Source organism: Dermochelys coriacea, chromosome 1 (genome assembly GCF_009764565.3).
Source record: "Dermochelys coriacea isolate rDerCor1 chromosome 1, rDerCor1.pri.v4, whole genome shotgun sequence".
NCBI lineage: Eukaryota > Metazoa > Chordata > Testudines > Dermochelyidae > Dermochelys > Dermochelys coriacea.
In genome coordinates, this window is record NC_050068.2 from 118,943,001 (window position 1) to 118,962,668 (window position 19,668).

The following is a 19,668-nucleotide window of genomic DNA, read 5'->3' on the forward strand; positions in this document are numbered from 1 at the left end:
GAAGGATTTCAGATGAGATCATTGCTGTTGAATAACCCTGCAGAACTTTTAAATGTACTGAACCTGGTTCTGATTTCACACTAGTATGAGACCAGAATCTGGCTGACAGTTATTTTCTAGAACCCTAGACTATTATATTCCCCATAGACTCCTTGATTATTTTCTTCTGACAAGAACTCAGAAAGTTTCAGGATGCACAGGCCACGATTTTCAGAACTGGGTGCCTACAGGAGGTACCATCCTTATTTAGGTTCTTGGTCATGGCCTTTATTTTTCCAAGTTACAAAGTAATCATTACCTTTCTTGACTTAATGCCAATGTGGCTGATAAACTGCCTACTGACTGGGTTATTATACTTTTCTAATATTTATATCTTGTTTTTTTCTCTTTGTCACTAATCCTCCTGCTTCTGTGCTGAAGAGGATGCCTTTCCTTTCTTCTATTTTGGACCTTTCTGATTCTGTCCATCTTTCTCCTATAATGGAGCAATCCCTCAATGATTATTATTTGATAGTGTTTCACCAGGAATCTTGTTTGTATTCTCATCCCATATTTGTTATTCTTTAAAATTTCTTTAAAATGAATAAAAATATCATTGTGGCAATGTCCGTCTCTCTCTTTTAGGGTTTTATACTGCTACCCGTCACTGTGGCTTCTGAGAGCCTTCCACAGAAAAACAATGGCTATAGTGAAGGCTCCAGAATACCTCATAGGCTACATCTACATTGTGAGCGGGGGGGTGATTCCCAGCTCATGAAGATATACTTGTCCTAGCTCTCATCTGAGCTAGCACACTAAAAACAATAGGGTAGTATGCTTGGCGGTATCATGGAGAGTGGTAGCAATGGCATGTGCTAGTGTAACCCATACACCTTCAAAGTGTGGTGTTGTGTCCCATCTAGTGGCACCGAGACCACTTAGAGAAAGATATAAAATTAGTCTGCTGTACAGCCTTAGCTAAGCCAGGTGGCTTTTAGCTCATGCAGTAGAGCAGGGGTTCTCAAACTGGGGGTCAGGACCCCTCATGGTGTCGCAAGGTTATTACATGGGCGATCTCGAGCTGTCAGCCTCCACCCCAAACCCCGCTTTGCCTCCAGCATTTATAATGGTGTTAAATATATAAAAAAGTATTTTTAATGTATAAGGGGGGGGTCGCACTCAGAGGCTTCCTGTGTGAAAGGGGTCACCAATAAAAAAGTCTGAGAACCCCTGCAGTAGAGACTCATGCACTAAGCTCCAAAGGCCCCAGGTTCGACCCCGCTCACCGACGACCAGGGTCTGTCGGCATTATAGGTGGGGGCTCATCTGGGATTTCAACTGGGAAGTCTCTGAAGCTCAGGATGCACTTCCTCAGCTAGGGGAAGTATGTAACCCAACACCTTCTGGGTGTGGTGTTCTGTCCCATCTAGTGGCACTGAGACCACTTAGAGAGAGAGATTAATGAGTTTGTTCTACAGCCTTAGCTAACAGCCAGTTGGCTTTTAGCTCATGTGGTAGAGGCTCATGCACTAAGCACCAGAGGTCCCCGGTTTGATCGTGCCGACCGTGGTCTGTCAGCACTACACTAGCAGCCCTGAGTACATACCCACAAGGTTTAGGCAGGTTTGTATTCAGGGCAGTAAGCATGGTGCCGTCATGGCTGCTGCCCATAATACCACAGCTACACTACTATTTTTAGCATGCTAGCTCAGATGAGAGCTAGCACAAGTAAGTCTATACGAGCTGAGAATCACATCCCTAGCTTATAGTGTAGATGTAGCCATAGTGTAGGCGAAGCCATCGTGTTAGGCAGCTGGAATAAGCCTAAATCCAAAGCCTGCTCATCTAAAGCTTATGCAAACATATGTAAAACCCTTTAGTCTAGAAATTAGGTAGGAAATCTTACAAGAACAGGCTATCTCATAAACTCTCTGGTGTTTCCTAGTGCTGAATGGGTTGGAAGGATCTGAAGGACAGCTTTTCTTGCAATCTTTTGATAGATCTCTTTTTGAATCTTGACAGAAACCAGCTAGTGCAAATGTATGCAAAATCTGGACAAGAAAAGGAGCTAAGAATAACTTCATATGTTAAAACCTCAGAGCTTTGATGCAGGTCTAGTTTGTATTTTGGGCAAAAGTTCCTCCTCATAATGATTTTTTAAATTTTACCCTCCTTAATTATTTTCCTCTAGCTCTCTGCCAAGAACTCAAAAAAATTTCCAACCATATGATCCTTATTTCTCTTAGTTACAGGCTAGTCATTACCTTTCTTTGTTTAGCATTGAAAGATTGTATTTACATCCAAGCATGATAAGTGATATGCCTATTGGATTGTTATATTTTTCTTTGTTTCTTTTTTCTCCTCCTGCTGCTTCTTTTGTTATTTTATCCAAACCAGTTTGCTCAACCTCAGTCATAAATTCCCTTGGCATTAGCTTTCTTCGTTGTTGTAGTGTTTGCTTCCTCACAGCCATATCTCTAAGTCTTTTAGAATTTGAAGGGATATTTTGTGTCAGCTTGCATCAACTTACCTATGTGTAACTTGTTTTGCTACAATTTGTAACCATAGTTTGGTGACTCCAATATATCTGTGTCCTTATTTTATCTGCCAGGTGGAGAAATTTGGAAAGGCACTGAATTACGCTGAAGCAGCATTATCGTTTATTGAATGTGGAAATGCTATGGAACAAGGCCCCATGGAATCTAAATCCCCTTATACAATGTATTCAGAAACAGTTGAACTTATCAGGTAAATTTGTATGGAACAACACCACTGTTTGGATATATTTTCCATCAGGAGGAGAACATACCTGAATGCCTTTAAACATGGGTAGAAATTAGAGATGGAAATATTTAAAAAAAACAAAAACAAACATCACCACAACAGTCAATATTCATCATTTGGGGAACTTAGTGCCCAAGGAGGTTGATAATGTGATTATGGAATTTCCACCATTTGGCCATCAGTTCTAAACCAACCCAGATTGGTAGTGGCTGAAGATCAATATAATCCCATTGCTATTTTTTGCTCTATGTGAAATACGTTGGTAATCGCAATCGAGTTCGTGCTGGAAAAGCATGCACACCACAACCTTCTTCCCCTATTACAGCTGACATCAACAGGCATCCTTATCAACAGTCTCAGCTAAAAAAGGCAAAGATTGAATCATCACGGAATCTGAGCTATTCTCTCATCCAAAGAGTGGTCCGTCCAGAACAGAATTAAGGCACGTTGGCAAAGAAAATTTGCACTGCCAGTGACCACATTATACCTGTTCTGTAGATAGAGAATTTAATTCCCCAGGGCAGTCAGCCAAGCAGCTTTCACCAGCACTAAATTCACTTTCAAAGTTTAATATTTTTAAAAATCATAGTTCTGCAAAACTTTTAAAACAAGTGTTTTCTTCTAGATTTCTCTGCTGATCTGACCATATTCTCATTTGTGTAAACAATTCTGCTGTATTGTGGTCCCAGTTTGGGCTCACTTCTTACGCTTTTTAGTCGCAATAAAGCCAGCTCAGCCAGCGGACTCTGACAAGAAGGAATGACATAAGATAAAATACCTTTTGCTCACCATTATAAAGCTCTCTATACTTATTCCTGCCTCCTCTGACCTGCACCACCACAATGAGCACAATTGCCCTTCTTTGTCCGCTTTGTCTTCTCTAATTACAGTATATTTACAGTCCTGACTCTGGCCCTGAATTTTGCTTAGAGCTCCATCTATGCATGTAGCTAGGATTTCATAGTTATAAAGTAAATTGTTTATGAGCTGCCTGCTAGGTATAGTCCAAAAAAGTAACTGGTTTATCAGGACAAGTGTTTATTGAAATAAGGTGTGGATTATCATGCACACAATGCATTTGCACTGATGTCAGAATTAGAGTTTGATTACAAAGATGAAATACAATCAGCTAATTACAGGGAACATGTATTCTTCTGGAAGCAAGCCCGGAGGTATTGTATGTTGCACTCATCTTGTCCATTGCTCAGGTGCTAAACCAGAAGTTGAGATTTCCAGGAATTGATTTGGCTGGATAGCACATACATTCTTGAAATAACAATGCTACTACTGTAGATCTTTGAAGAATTTGAACTGAATGTCGTAGGACCAAAATAGCTGTGAGCCACATGCTGCCCTCTGCTACTCAGTGCTTGGAGGAGCAAAACTGGAGAGACAAGCCCAAAATTTGCAGTGTGAGGAGAGCACTGGCTCCATGATATGTTCTCTTCTGCCTTCAAATTCTGTGGAAGCCTTTTTGCATGAACTCTGCAAAATTGGGGTTCCACAGGTCTGGAGAATATTTTGGGAGGACTACACAAGGCAAACAAATGAGCAATAACTCTCCAAAGTCGGATCCCCTTAATATTGTATGGATTTCCAAGGGAGTTACTGCTGACTGAAGAGAATTAATTAGGCTGGGAGGGGGAGACAGCATGAACTGAAGAGCACAAAATGTATCTGTGATAACTGAAAGAATAAACGTAATGTGGCAGGTCCTCAACTGGTGTAAATCAGTACAGCTCCATAAGGTTGTGACCCAACAGTAAGGTGGTCTCCTGTTAACACACACTGGCCTTAATGCTGGCTTTTCCCCTTTTATTTAAGGTATGCTGTGAGACTAAAAACCCACGCAGGCCCTAATGCCACTCCAGAGGACAAACAACTAGCAGCATTATGGTTAGTAGATCAATATTTACTCAAAGACTTCTTTGATGCAGTGAGTCAGTCCTTGAAAATCAAATGCTTAGTGCAGTCAGATAGAGGACTTTGGTTTTGTGTTGTCTGTTGACAGAGAGAGAACACTTCCTGATCCAAGAAGATCTAGACCAGTGTCATCTGTTTTTCCCTGTATTACTGTGCCTGGCCTGAGTTCTGTTTCTGTAAATAAGCAATTCAGATTAATTGGCTGTGACAGGTCAGCTATGGCATGTCAGCGTAATTAATTTTTAAGTGCCTGATGGTCTGTATTTTTATGACTGATGTACTTTCCTTGTAACAGCGTCTCAGTAATTTCTTCTGTGTATAACATTTTAAGTTCAATCATCATAAATTATACTCATATTGTATGAAGGGTTAGTATATTGATAATTAAACAATTTGGATGAACTCTTTGAATGAATACTCCTAGATATATGCATTTTACTTAGATTCTGTAAAAAGTTGCTGAACACTAATAATAATGTTATTTAAATTAAATTTAAATTTTACACAACTATATAGTTAACATGTACAATATCTATTACATGGTTATGGATTCTTAGTAAATGGGTTTTACAACAGTTTATCTATTCTGTAAAAATCCAAATTAAATGTGTATTTAGAATCTATAAATTAAACAATCTTAATTTATCATTTTATATAAAAAAGAAAGACTATTTAGTGATCTATTTTTAATTAAATATATGTCCTTTGTCACTGCTTTAATGCACAATTGGGTGCAAAGTAAGATTAACAATAATTGTTTTAAAAATGCTTAAATGGGAAAACGACTAAAAATTGCTTTTAAAAATAGCTGACCACGTCTATTTCTGGGTTTTGTAAAGTGTTTTCCAGAACCGATATAGCTTTTTAGTGTGTGGAATTTAATTCAAATTCATAAAGCCACTGCATCTGTTTAAGCAGAAAGGTCACAGCAAGGGAAAATAGGCAGAGCACTCCTTCAGCACTGCATAGCAACCCTAACTCATTGTCTGCCACATAGCAGATGAGTTGACATCATTTGCATATGTACTGTAACCTATGAAGGTGGCAGAGTGAGAATTATGAGGACTGTAAGTCCATTGTATCCTTTGGCTTTGTACAATGCAAACTGGGCATACTGCCACACAACTAGTTTATCTGATTCTGATCTCCTAAGAAAAGACTCTGAAACTTAAGAAAAGACTGTCCTCTAGTGGTAAAAGAGGAAATTTCAAACTTTCAAGGTTGCAGATCTAAAAAAGGAAAACACTATGAAAGTGAATTACAACAACCCTGGCTGAGATTTGCAACAGTGGCTAGTGATTTTGAGTGCTTTGATTTGACTTTTGGCAGCACAATGCACCTTAATTAGGTGAGATTATCAGAGGGTGAGAAGACAGCACTTTCGAAATTCAGGATGCTCTAAGGTATCTCAAAATGGGCATCCAAAACACCAACAACCTTTGAAAATCTTGGCCTCTGTGACCAAATGAAAACAAGTGTTACTGATTTTTGTTGTGTTTCATACTGTTGAGCAATCCCCCATCTTGTGAATACACAAAAACCTGATGGAGAAGATCAAGCATTTTGTTTGTATTATTTATTTATCAGTTATTGTTGTTATGTGTGTTATGTGGAATCCCTGCAAATGGAGGATTGTGGGATCCCTGTTATTGGAGGTTTTTAAGACCGGGTTAAACAAACACCTGACAGGGATGATCTAGGTGCACTCGGTCCTGCTTCAGTGCAAGGGGCTGGACTAGATGACCTCTTAAGGTGTCTTCCAGCTCTACATTTCTATGACTGTATAATTATTGTTAATTACTATTATTGCTTATTTATTTATATGGTACTATAAAGGTGCACGGTTCTCTACAGAAACCGTAGAGACAATGGGCCAGATCCTCCCCTGTGCTTCCCATTTGTTCTAGTTATCGCTGCTTAGCATGCTCTTTGTACAGGAATCCTCAGGCAGAATAGAGTTTTCTTAGCAGCTTTTACATTACCTCAGGAAAGGCGTGTGATTAGGGAAATGTGGTCATGTTAGGGGCATCTTTGTTCCCTGACAGTTTCCAGCTGTTTGAAGAGTCCTTCCTTTGGGATCATAGTTGTCTAACATGAATAGGCCTGAGACAGCTCTTATCTACTCCATTGACTAGTCTATTCCTGGCTCATATGTCCCCAAGATTAGGTGCCACCTTTGTGCTCTAAAGGTGCTGTAACACATTTTACATGTTGTCTTCTTTCTGTTTCCTCTAGTTATCGCTGTTTGGCACTTCTGTACTGGAGAATGTTCCGACTCAAAAGAGACCATGCTGTAAAGTATTCAAAAGCACTTATTGATTATTTCAAGGTACTTTCATACTATATTACATTTTCAAATTGCTAATAATCATATGAGCTACTGCATCTTCTCCAAAAGAGTAGCCCTGTTGGATCCAATCCTACTCCCACTGGAGTTTTGTCATAGGCATCAGTGGAAGCCGTTAATTTCCAGGTTGTCGTTCTGTATTCACAAAAGCACATGTATTCAGTATACAAAACTTACAACTTACTGAAGGAAGAGCAACTCACCATGCGATGAAACTGACACATGCAGCCCATTCTCTTTTTTCTTGATTGTCCAGTGTGATTCATGGTGCTCTGCAATGAATAAGTTTTACAGTATTCACAATCAGAATCCACTTCAGGATGCACCACAAGGTAGATTTCGTATGGGTTGGGGACTTTGAGCTAGCTCCATATTTGGAATAACTTGTAGGATTCCTATTTATTGACATCAGCGTGTAAGAAAAGGCAAAGGGATAAATTCTTCCCTAAGGTATTGGGCTGGAGTCCACATTAGCTTCAGTGGGAGGTGCATGCAAGTATATCTGTGGTCAGAATATATACCTGCCACCAACTTGGCACACCTGTGCTTGCCTCCACTTCCTATCTTGTTTTCCCCAGATATTCCCTTCAATTCTCCACTCTCTCTCATAATGCAGTGCACTATTTTATTTTTAGTATGACAGGAAGTCATTAGATATTTAAAATGTTCTCTAAAGTGGCAATATTTGATTGGAAAAACATCTGGAAATCAAAACATTCCATAACTATAACAGAGTAGGTCAAATATTTGGCCTACAAACATAATCTTTGTATTCCTCTCTGAAAAAAAACAAAAATTGGTGGCTGCTTCTACCCTTCCATTTGTTTTTATATCCTGAGATATAAAATCAGAGAGCAGTGAGGATACAAATGCTCTGCAGTCCTGATTCTCTTTGGGTACCCTAGATAGTCATTTGGTTTGGGGTATTTTAGTATGTTTTTTTCTTTGGGAAGGAGGGGGCAGGGGTTGTCCCGTCCTATACATAAAATAGAAAAAACTCCCCAGCACAAATATTTTGTTAATGATGAACTTTAAGTAGAGGCACAAATTTTCATGACCAAATTATAAACCCATGAAAATAGGCAGGAAAGGTGACAAATCTTTTACTATGAAATTGAAATACATGTCCTCAAAATTGGATCTAAACTCTGAGTAATATTTAATTAAACTTGTGTTTCTCTAATAATCATCTTTAGTCTATTGGTAAAAAATCTATAAATATTGTAACACTGTACTTCTACCAATTCAAATAACACATAGTAAAAATTGGAAATTCAGTCTCACAACCATGTGAAATGTCTCTTAACAGAAGAAAGAAACCTTTCTACAGAAAACAAAGGTGATATTTATTCTTTATTATAGTAACATAAGCATCATACAAGACAAGCTTGGAGTTTTTTGCAGGGCTTCTGCTGGTATAATAATTCTGTAGATTCTCATTAGAAAGCAAAGTGAAAAATTGCTCATTTGTCATCTTTTCAGTGGAAAACAAGCCAATTCTAGACTTCTTTCATATATTTGTACCTAAAAGCTTTCAGAATCATCTAACACGACATGCTGACTGCATTAAAAAACTCTCAGATATATTGTCAAATAAGAAAATAGATCAGAATTTGTCACACACATTTTTGGTGTAAATTTGGTATCTTTTTCTTTTAGAAAAAAAATATTTAAATCTTCTTTTAAACTTTTTATTTCCATTTTCAAAAAATTAATAAAGCAGAGAATTTTAAGAAGTCACAGACATTTGGGAGTTAAAGATTTTTGAGAAAATAAGAGATTCAGTTCGGGTCATGAAAGCAGAACAAAGCCCACAGGCGAATCAGCGGCAATGGAGAAGATGCCGTAAGTTAGACTCAATTACACTTTCTGAGAGCAACTTCCCTCATCATACTGGTGTCTAACAGAGTCTAAACTAAGTAGGGCAGAGACTATTTTAATTTAAGTTGTAAGTGTCTCCCACCTTCTTGCAGCTCCTCCGTGTGTAAATTACCTGCTCTTAGACTCCCTTACACATCAGCAGGATGGACATAAGTAGCTTTGAGAGATCTTGCTGAGTCTAAATGAATGTCTGAAACCAAGGCAAGGACAGTCAGGTCTGGGGGTTGGAGCCAAGAGTCAGAACCAGAATCAGGAGTCAAGAGCAGTGTTGTAACAAGGTAAGAGCAGGATGGGAGCAGGACTGGGGACAAGACTGGGGTAACTCTAGGACTGGAGCAGGCTGAGGCCTGTGGAGTCTGTCACCACTGTCAGGCAAAGAAGAGTTCCAAGCTATGAAGCTATTGTTTCTCCTGTGAGGCTTATATACCCACTCTGAGAGTCACAAGACCAGCTCCTGGTTTGTGGATTGACTGGAGCCTAACACAGGAATGACTCATCCCCGCATATGGCTTAATCAGGCTCTAGTTCAGGGAAGACTCATCACCTCACATTGAATGTAAGGCAGTCTCCCTGACATCACCGTCTGTATCGTCTCTGAATTTCGCCCAATTGACTTATGGCATCATGAGACCTGCATACACTTTTCATATTTATCACTGCTGCTTTTTGCACCCCATCTTTACATTCTCTTTGTCGATGTCATTTCACAGTCCTGTTTAAATTATAGGTTTGTAAATGCGGTTTTTTGTTCGTTCTACAGAATTCATCAAAAGCTGCCCAGGCTCCATCTCCATGGGGTGCCAGTGGAAAGTAAGTTCACTCATCGCACAGAAACTATGTCTGAATAGCAGTGAGAAATGGCATTTGCTATGTTCTGTTATTTTCATGTTGGTTCATGTCACTTTTACATATATATATATATATGTAATTCATGTCACCTTTACATATATATGTACAGTTATATATATCAATGTTCTGTTTCAGGAGCACAGGAACTCCATCCCCCATGTCTCCTAGCCCTTCTCCCGTCAGCTCTGTGGGATCCCAGGGGAGCACCGGTGCCCCTTCCCCCTCTTCCACTATCAGCATTCCACAGCGTATTCATCAGATGACAGCCAATCACGTCAGTGTCACCAACAGCATCCTGCACAGCTATGACTACTGGGAGATGGCTGACAATCTAGCCAAGGAAAATAGAGGTGCATAACCTAACACATGTCCTTTAAAAACATGCCAATAAGACAATATATTGACCTACTATGACAGTGGTCCTACTGGAAGATCTTACCTTCTGGATTACAGAGGTGTATTCTTTTAGCCTATTCATGGTCTGTCCCAAAAGGTAACAAAAACAGTTTTGTCAGCATTCCCACTCAGAAGAGGCAAAATATCGCTAATTTCTCCTTTATTTGACTGTCCAACTCTCACCCTTTTCCAGGAACAGACTCACAGACATCTGGTAGTCAAACAGGAATTAAATTGATCTTTTGAGTTCATTTAATTCTCCTTCTCCTGAGCAGTATTGCACTACTTTGTGGCAGAGCTACAGAAATGGATCTCTTTGGTCTTTTGTTCTTGTTTTACACGAGAAAACTAATCAACATGACATTCCCTTTTGGTGATGACTCCTACATGACCTCATATTTTTGCATGTATTGACTGAGGCATTAACGTATAGGACTCATTGTAGGACTTACATGTCTGTGGACACATAGGACACCTCCCCTCTGAGAATCCAGACCCGGCATAAATACTTGTGGTTTTAAGTCCCACTGTTGTACTTTAGCTCTGGCACGGACAGTTAGATCATTGGTGTATTTACATGGCACCAGGATAAACATACAAGGCCAAGTTCTACTCTGAGTACGTCAGTTTTACACTGGTATAATCAGGGTTTAAAGTTGGTGGGGGAGTAACACAGCTTCACCTCCTATCTCTGACTTAGGTAAGCAGCATGGATGCTCCTTGCCTATGCTATGCCATCTGACACTACCAACTCCAGCTGGCCCCTGCTCGGCATGGCTCTTGCAGGAGCAGTGCCTCCAGGCACCTCCCCAACTGTCAGTTCCTCCAGACTCCACCTTCAGTGGAGCGGGGGCTATAGCAGAAGATAATAATATGGCTGCAGGCTGAATTCATTTCCACTTATGTCCCCCATGAGTTTTAGGGAGAGAATTGGGAGGAGATAAAGCAGCTTCTGTTGCTCACCTCCTCCAACTTCATGGAGCTGCATGGGATGAAGGTTCAAAGGGGCCTGTGTGACATGAAGGTTGGACCAGGCCAGAGGAAAGGAACCCCTCCCTTCATCTGCAAGTGCAGACTTTCCTCCACATATAGACTTAGAGAGGACCTAGGGGTCCTCAGTTTTTACTTAGTCCCCCTTCAGGCAAAATTCCCTCATGGTTTAAGTAGGAGTTGCCTGGGTAAAAACCTCAAGATTTGGCCTTGCCTCGCTCATTTTGAAAAGTGTTTCAGTCAGGATAATTTGTGCATTTGAACTACAAATTATGTCTCTTTATCTTTATAAGGACACCATTGGCAAAAAATCCTTTTACACACGGGATCAATGGGAGTCAATGAAAGAAAGAACCAAGGAATTAGCTGTTTAATTTTGAAAATGAAATTGTTGCAACACTCAGATCATGGACCATCGGGGCCTTAAGGACATTCATTCACCCCAAACTTCCATTTTAGTAAAATGTTCAGTGTGATTTAGTTAGTAAAAGAAACTAGCTACTACATTGTGATAAATAGCAAATATCTCTTTCATTATTCTAACGCTTAATATTTTTTCCTTAGAGTTTTTTAATGAGTTGGATGCGTTGATGGGACCTGTCACCTTACACAGCAGTATGGAGCATTTAGTTCAGTACACTCAACAAGGACTTCACTGGGTACGGAATAGTGCTCACGCAAAAGACTGTGTGCCATTCAAATGAACTGCATAATCTCCCATGGACAATTCAATTATTCTGGACACTGTGCTACAGAAATAATCAACCATAGCATCCAAACAAAGGTGAATATTTCTTCAATGTTGAACAACATTTTTCAGAGTGTAGACATATATGTGTGTATGTATAATATGCAGCTATGTCTCTCCAGAATGCATTGTTCCATAGCAATCTCCAAACATTGTCAGACTCCAGACAGAACTGACCACAGATGTCTTAATACACACACATATTTCTTATACCTGTGCTTAGAAAAACTCAGAAACCAAAATCTCATGAGTTAATTGAACCAAGTGCAATAAACACAATGGCTCCCAGTCAGGAATGCACTTAAATGTGTGTTTAACTTTAAGCATGTGCTTAAATGCAATTGACTTCAGTAGAACTTAAACATGCACTAAAGTGCTTTCCTGAATTAGGGACAATGAGAGTCTGACTGGCCGTTTGGATGCTCCATAGAACTTTCAGTATTCTTATTTCCCTCTTATTTCCTGATTGAGATGTACGGATGAATTGTGTAGACTGAAAAAATATGGAGCGAGAAAGCATTAACTTTTGTGCAATAAGTTTCAACAGCTTGCATTCGTTTCTTTATTTCTCGGCTTTTGAAATTACCTGACCTCCTGTTCAGCCTCCTTATCAACTATAATGGACAATATCGAGGAAACAGCCAGAAAAATGGGTGTATTGATAACAAGAAACTAGAAGAGATTCTGGAAAATTGTGTACTGTCATTACAGGCAAGAAGATAACATAAAAATACTGTAAACTGCAACCCAGTTAGCAAAGAAAGTCCATTTATTACATGTGCATATACGTGCACACACATACACACACATCGATGACATTTGTTTGCTTTGTGCAGAGAGGCTTCACCTTACTAGCTCTGGTTTTGATATCTTTTCCATCTTAAAGTAGCTTATTTGCAGTTTCTTCTAGTCTGTATCATGCCATTACATGAAATTCTCTTTATCTTGGAAAGCTGGGTTTGCTGCTCACCAGACTAAGCACTGTTTCCTATCATAATCCTCTCACTCGTCATGCATAATCCTCAACTAGGCTTTAATGTTTCTTGATTTATGGGGTGTTTTCAGCTCTTGTTGACAGGCTGTGTTTTTTGTGCCAAGGGAATTAATCCTAAAGTAATTGCAATTTAATTTCGATCAGCTGGGGCCCTGGCCAGTTCATAACTAATGTGTTGTGTGCATTTAGTGGATTTTTGTTCTTGGTTAATTTCATTTTTACTCCTCTGGAAACATTTGATTGTTTTCATCTGAAATGTAATTTTATTGGTTATTTTGCACCCAGCACTCTAGCCTTTACTTATGCGAGTAGCTACATTAACTTCAGTTGCATTGCTCAAGTAAGAATCAATGAATGACCATCTTCATTGCTACCTTCTAGTCAGCTTTATCTCAATATTAGTGTGATGCTTGTGCAAAAATATCTGCCAGTAAAAGTTACATATCAACATGTCTGATGAGTTGCATTAGAAACCAAACATCAAATAATTTAGCCAGAGGCGGATTAAACTTTCCTGGGGCCCTGGGCCAGAGCAAGTGGGGGGCCCCATCTCATCCCTTCCACCTGTGCTCCCACCCCCATTCTGCTCCCTCCATATGTGACCCCACCCACAGCCCCACCCCTTTATGACCCTTACCTCCCTCTCCTGCCATTCCATCCAGGGTCTCCCCATTGCACTCCCCCACACTGTGGCCCCAAGACTTGAGACGCTCTGGCCACAGCAAGGAGTGAGAGCTTCCCCAGCCCTGAGGCCAGAGCAGGTAGCAGAGCTCCTCCAGTGCTGGGACCGCAGCAGGACTTTCCCTGCCACCCCCCGGCTTCTGCCGGGAATGGGGTCAGGGAGCGCTGGGGGCTACCCTGTGGCCAGCTGGCTTCTGCCAGGATTGAAGGCCTGGGGTTTCCTTCGCCAGAACACCCGCCCTGACTGCCGGCACTGCCACTAGGGAGTGGGGTCGGGGCTTGCAGGGGGTTTCCCTGCTGCCGTGCCCAGCGCGGCTGCAGGGGAATGGGGTGCTTCCCTCACCCCTGCCCTGTCCGCCTGGCACTGCTGCCTGGAAGTGGGGGCTTTCCGCCACTGAATTTAGTTTGTTACCACATTAAAAGATTTGCGGTAAGACAATGGGTATGTCTACACTGCCACTGCAGGTGTAATGTCCAGTTTGGGTAGATGTGCATGCACTAGCTTCGATTAGGCTAACACACCAAATGTAGCAGTGTAGCTGCAAAATGGGAGGCAGCAATCCCATCCAAGACCCTAGGTAAATGCAATGGCGGCTAGCCCACACTGCCATGGCTACACTGCTATTTTGGGTGTACGAGCTCCACCAAAGCTAGTGCATGTACATCTATCTGAGCTGGAAATTACCTCCTGCTGCACTGCAGACATACTCAATGTCATGTCATCAGATTTCACTTTGTTGCATGTTGCAGAAAAAATACCAATCATTCAGTTACAGTTGTTGGAATGTAACTTGGTCAGTGCCTAGCTGATTATTACCTGTCTGATGTCTGGTTGTGAAAGTCGGCCAGTGATTTCCTAGATGAAGAAGTGATTTAAATCCTCTTAATACTGTGAGTAATTTGGTTCTGTTAGGATAACAGTGTGGGAATTTCTGTCAAACCAGAGAAGTGGGATGCCTGTTAAATTTGCTTCCGCTTTCTTTGGTGGTTGCTTTATCATTTGTCCTCAGATGTGGGGTTTGGGTTTGGGGTTTTTTGGTATTTCGGAATTCTTATCACTATTTTATGCCAGTTAAACTTAGAAGCAACATATATTGCTTGCCTTTCACAGATTTTAACTTGGCATTGGAGTTTCAAGTAAGGAACTTTGAATCACATCTCTTGTGCTGCGACTGGGGATAGTTTTTATTAATTATGAGCTCTTCTGGAACTTGTTTGGCTGCAATATATACAGCGATTTCACAGAAATTCAGGAAGAGTTAATGTCCTCTTATTGTAACATGTTTCCTGACTACTAAGGATTTCTTGTAGATTTGTGCCCTTTCTTTTAAGCTGTTTTTATGCTGAATCATTCCAGCTAAAATACCCATCAAGTGCCATGGAAATGGTACATTGATTGTAGGTTTTGTGCTGGAATCACTTGCGTTGAACTCGTGTAAACAGAAGAAACTCCACTGAAGTCAATAGAGCTGCACCCATTTAGACCAACAGAGAATTGGGCCTCCTGTCCACAATGTTCCTTACAGGTGGGCATTTTGATGAGGTTAGAGCATGCAGTTCAACCACAGGCACGTTGCTTTTGTACAGGTTGCTTTTGGTCACGATTGCTGCTCTTCAAACAACTACAGATGGGTACGGCATGATAACCAAAGACATGTCATCTCATTCCTTTGGGGCCTGATCCTGAAAAGGGCTGTGCGGCCTCAGGACCTGACCCAGCAAAGCTCTTAAATCTAAGCATCACTTTAAGTATATAAGTAGTCCCAGTCATTCCAGTGTCAGCTGAGGGTTCTCAGCGCGCTGCAGGATCAGACCCTTAGAGACGGTCCTTATTTTGCTTGCCACTTGCAAGGCATGTTTTGTTTGTTTTAACTCATTGTTTCAAGTCCCCTAAGAATGATAAAGGCTCCCTTCTCTTGCATTAGAGATTCCATCTCAATATTTCAGAGGTGAAGATGTCAACCTGTACAAATCCAGCTCAAAAGCAAAATTATGCCTGGAGGGAGAAGTTTGGTATAAAATAGAAACTTCTTAATGTGACAGACAGCTAGTCTACCAACTGACGAGTACATGCAGGCATGGGAAATCAACTGGAATATTATCAGCTAAAAGTGTGCCACAGGTAGACCCAAAGGAAATACAATTTGGGGGTTTTTTGCATTAAAAATGCCCTGAGATACTCTGAGATGTTCACAAACACTAAGACAATGAGATATTCAGACACACTTTGGCCTTGATCCTGTAAGATGTGCCACAGGGAGTGCAAGGGTGAGTGGAGGATATGTATAGGTTCAAGTATGGTTGACTACTGAGCAAAGGCATCTATTTTGTATGGCGGTAAATCCCAAGCCCCTTCTACAGCCCTTTCTTTATTCTAAATCTCACAGGGTTTAACAGGAAGGGGTGTAGGCAGATGTTGGGCATGTGAAGAGACATGGTACTCAGTGTAGGCCCAGATCCTCCAAGGTATTTAGGCACCTAACTTCCATTTATTTCAATGGGAGTTAAGTGCCTAGTATCTTGGAGGATCTTGGCCGTATCCCTCAGCATGCAACACTGGTGCTTAGTTATGTGCTCCTTGTCTGAGCTTTACTTCTGCTATTGGGAGTAACTTGGCAGCCTGGAAAGCAGTATTCTCATTAATGCAGAAACAGATTCCCTGCTCTCCTGGTACAGCTCATCACTTTTTACCTTTACTTCCACATGCAGCAGTCTTCCCCTGCACTGTGAAGGATCAAGCCCTCAGTGTACGTATTCACACATATCTATACACTCTATATCTAAATCATGAAAAAGTTCAGTCAGCACAAAGGATATTACTAGTGCCTCCCATTGATCATTGAGTACCTGTCACTGAATGGTCATATCACCTCAGAAGAGCAGTAATTGTTATCAAGGTAATGTGTGCAGCTAATTAATTTGCAAGACTCTCACCTTGTGAATGGTGCAGTCATATATCTTTCATAATACCAATTTTCACAGCTCTGATACAAATCTGCATAACTAAAATGTCAGGATATTTTTTTTAAAAGAAGACATACACTTAGACCTGGCTAATCTGTGCTTAAAGTCTCTTGAGTAGATAAACTACTAGACACCAGCCTTAATGCCTATACAGTGCATACTATTGAGTGACTTAGTCGCAGTGTTTAATCCAAATGAAATTGGAATTTGCAAACTGATTTAGATTAACTACATCTGCCACTGCTAGGTTGCTGATGTGACATTAAATGATTGTGGTTTTAAACAAAAGAGGTTGAATTTTATGTAAAGAATAGTGACTGAATTCCTTAATCTTTTTAAAAGATTTTTAAAAAAAATCTTGTCAAAATCATGTGTTTTTTAACTTTCCTAAAATTTCTGGAGGGTCACTGGTTCTCGGTCAAAGCTGTATTAACGACATTTCCCTTCTACAGTATGTCCGGTCTTTTCATAATCCGCTTAATACGTCAAAAAGAAATGTTGCTTTTTTATAATGATTGCAGCACTCCCCTCTCCCAGTTCAGTGGAAAACCCTCAGACTAAATAATAAAATCTCCTTGTACATTGCTGGCACCATACACTTAACAATGACTGAATTAATTTGTTACAATGATGATAGAAGTATGGCTGGCACAGATCTAAAATGTCTTTCCTTTTGATAACTTTTTGTAACCATTTACACCATGTACTCAAACTGATTCCTTATTCAGATGGAGAGAATTACCTGACTTGCGTACTATAAATATGTTCCAGCTCAGAGCACGATCAGAATCATTATTATTATTATTATTATTATTACACTACTTGGTACACTGGTTATGCACTAAAGAGTGGGAACATGCATAGCAATGGGTGAGCCTCATCTGAATCCATTCGGAAGAGCATCTGGATGTTTATCTGAAGCTGATCTAAACATATGAACCTCTTTGCTTTGGTCAGAAAAACTATCTGGAAAGCTGGTGAGAACACAAGATTCTCAGAGTAAAATCCTGGCTTCACTGAGTACAGCTACACAGCAAAACAAAAACAAAAAAAACCCCACAGCTGCAAGTCTCAGAGTCCAGGTCAACTGACTCAGGCTCACAGGGCTCACATTATGGGGCAGTGTAGACATTTTGGCTCAGTCTGGAGCCTGGGCTCTGGGACCCTCCCCTGTACCTGGTGGGGGAGGAGCGCTGCTGTGTAAACGTACCCAGTGAAGACTAGGGTAAAACTCCAATTTCTTTCAAAAGAGCCAGGATTTCACACTTGATATTTGTTAGTTACCTTGTAATAAACTGTTTTCAAGATCATTTTAAGTTCTTGGGAAAGTCACTTAGATCCCTATTTCCCCAGACACCGGGACAATCCACCTGAGATCTGAAACTCCCCGCAGTTTCTACACAGTATTCTCTCGAGAAAGCATTATTCGTCCGCCAGGAAGGAGTCAGGTATCTCCCCACCCCCTTCATCTGGGGATATCAAATATCTCCCAAATCACCCCCTTGCCTCCACTCTGCCATCTGACCCGAGCAGCTGCTTCTAACCCCTGGATGATCCCATGTTTCCAGGGGCTTTCCTACTGCGACTGAACCAAAACCCATCCCTAAAGGAGGAGTCCACAGCCCAGAGGGGAAAGCAATGCAAGTAACCATGGATTTCATTAACTTACACAGCTTTTCCCCACAGGGCTAGCAGGGACGAACCCAGATGAACCCATCCAGCCGCCCTCCCCTTCCAGCTCTGTGGAGGTTGAACCGCACAGAGCTCCCCTGAAAAGGCATTTGTGGGATCAAGGGAATGGGGGGAGTGCCCAAGAGGTGGCATTTCCTCCAAGGGCACAGGCTCCTTTCTGGGCAGGAGCACAGAGGGGAGCAAAGTGCTGCCCTTTCCCTATGTGTAAAATGGGGGTGCTAATAATTTATTCATGTTTTGTAAAGCACTTTGCAATCCTCAGCTGGAAGGTGCTATAGAAGTGCTAAAAATCATTGTAAAATGGTAAGTCATATGAGTGAATTTCACTCCTGGGAAGGGGGCCAATCCAAGGTCTTTGCATCAATTAAATCCCAAAATAGGAATCCTTAAAGCTCTTAAAATAGGGCTGCAGTGGTGCATAGGCCTTGTGTGGGGCCTTTGCATGGGGTGAATTACACCCTATATAAAAATGCCGAGTATTATTAGTGTTACTTGCTGGTTTCATTTGGATCAGAAATAGCATGAAGACAGCCATTCTTGCAGTATTTATGTTTGATCTTAGTAGAAACCAGGCCATACCAACTCACACACAAATGTAAATAGGACAAAAAAAGGTGAACCAAACTATCTGTTCCTCCAAAGAGTTAAAATGGACTTTGAATTTCTCTGCACCAGTTTGTCCTTCAGCAATGGACTCACTATTACTGCTCAAACCTCAGTAAGCAGAGGAGGTTATAAACTGATGTGACTCTATAGCTCTGCATGTTATTTGGGTCACACTAAATAATCCCACCATATTAGTCTTTCTTTTCTTAGCAACATCAGTTTTCATAGCTTCCCCTAAGGTGGCTCCGTTCTACCTGCAACTGTGGTCTCATCACCCCAAGATACCTTTGAAAAAAAACCTTTCACACAGGAGGAAGTTAGCAAGAGTTCAATTTACCCAAATAAATATAATTTGGCTAGTAATTTTCTACTCTTTTCTGTTCTCTGTTATTGGAAGTGTTTGTGTTTTTAATAAGGACTTTTCCCCCATTGCCTAGATTCTCAGACCTGCCTATATCCTGTAACAAAACAAGTAGATTTTCAATCTGTACAAAGCGCTGGCTGATGACACGGGGGCTTCCAGCTCCTCCCTAAAAACATACCCCAGTGAGTTAATTCATTCTATTGACCTCCCCCCGGCTGCCCATCAATTCATTTTGCATCCCGTCAGCGCCGTATCTTCCCTCCTCCCAGCACATCTCCTTCAGCTCTGGAGGTTTTCTTTACACTTCCCAGGCCTGGGGCTACAGGGATAACGAGAAGAAAAGGGGAGAAGCCAACATATTATCCACCAGAAGAGAAGGGGGAGAAGGGAGCAGAGCCCCTCTGAGCTGCTGGACTCTTTCTCTTCCCTTCTCCTTCTCAGCCCCATTGTATCACCTTTTCCCTCCAGCC

The 19,668-nt window shown here is 41.0% G+C and overlaps 1 protein-coding gene across 1 annotated transcript in view; it reads left to right on the forward strand.

Annotated features, from left to right (window-relative positions):
- The window catches only part of AFF3 (AF4/FMR2 family member 3), a 446,656-nt gene extending 428,427 nt beyond the window's left edge, over positions 1-18,229 (forward strand). The window contains 6 exon segments of the mRNA XM_038411042.2: positions 2,591-2,727; positions 4,588-4,659; positions 6,922-7,015; positions 9,675-9,724; positions 9,899-10,113; positions 11,714-18,229. Of these exon segments, the coding sequence (XP_038266970.1) occupies positions 2,591-2,727; positions 4,588-4,659; positions 6,922-7,015; positions 9,675-9,724; positions 9,899-10,113; positions 11,714-11,853 (708 nt within the window). The 3' untranslated portion in view covers positions 11,854-18,229.
- Positions 18,230-19,668: the final 1,439 nt, after the last annotated feature.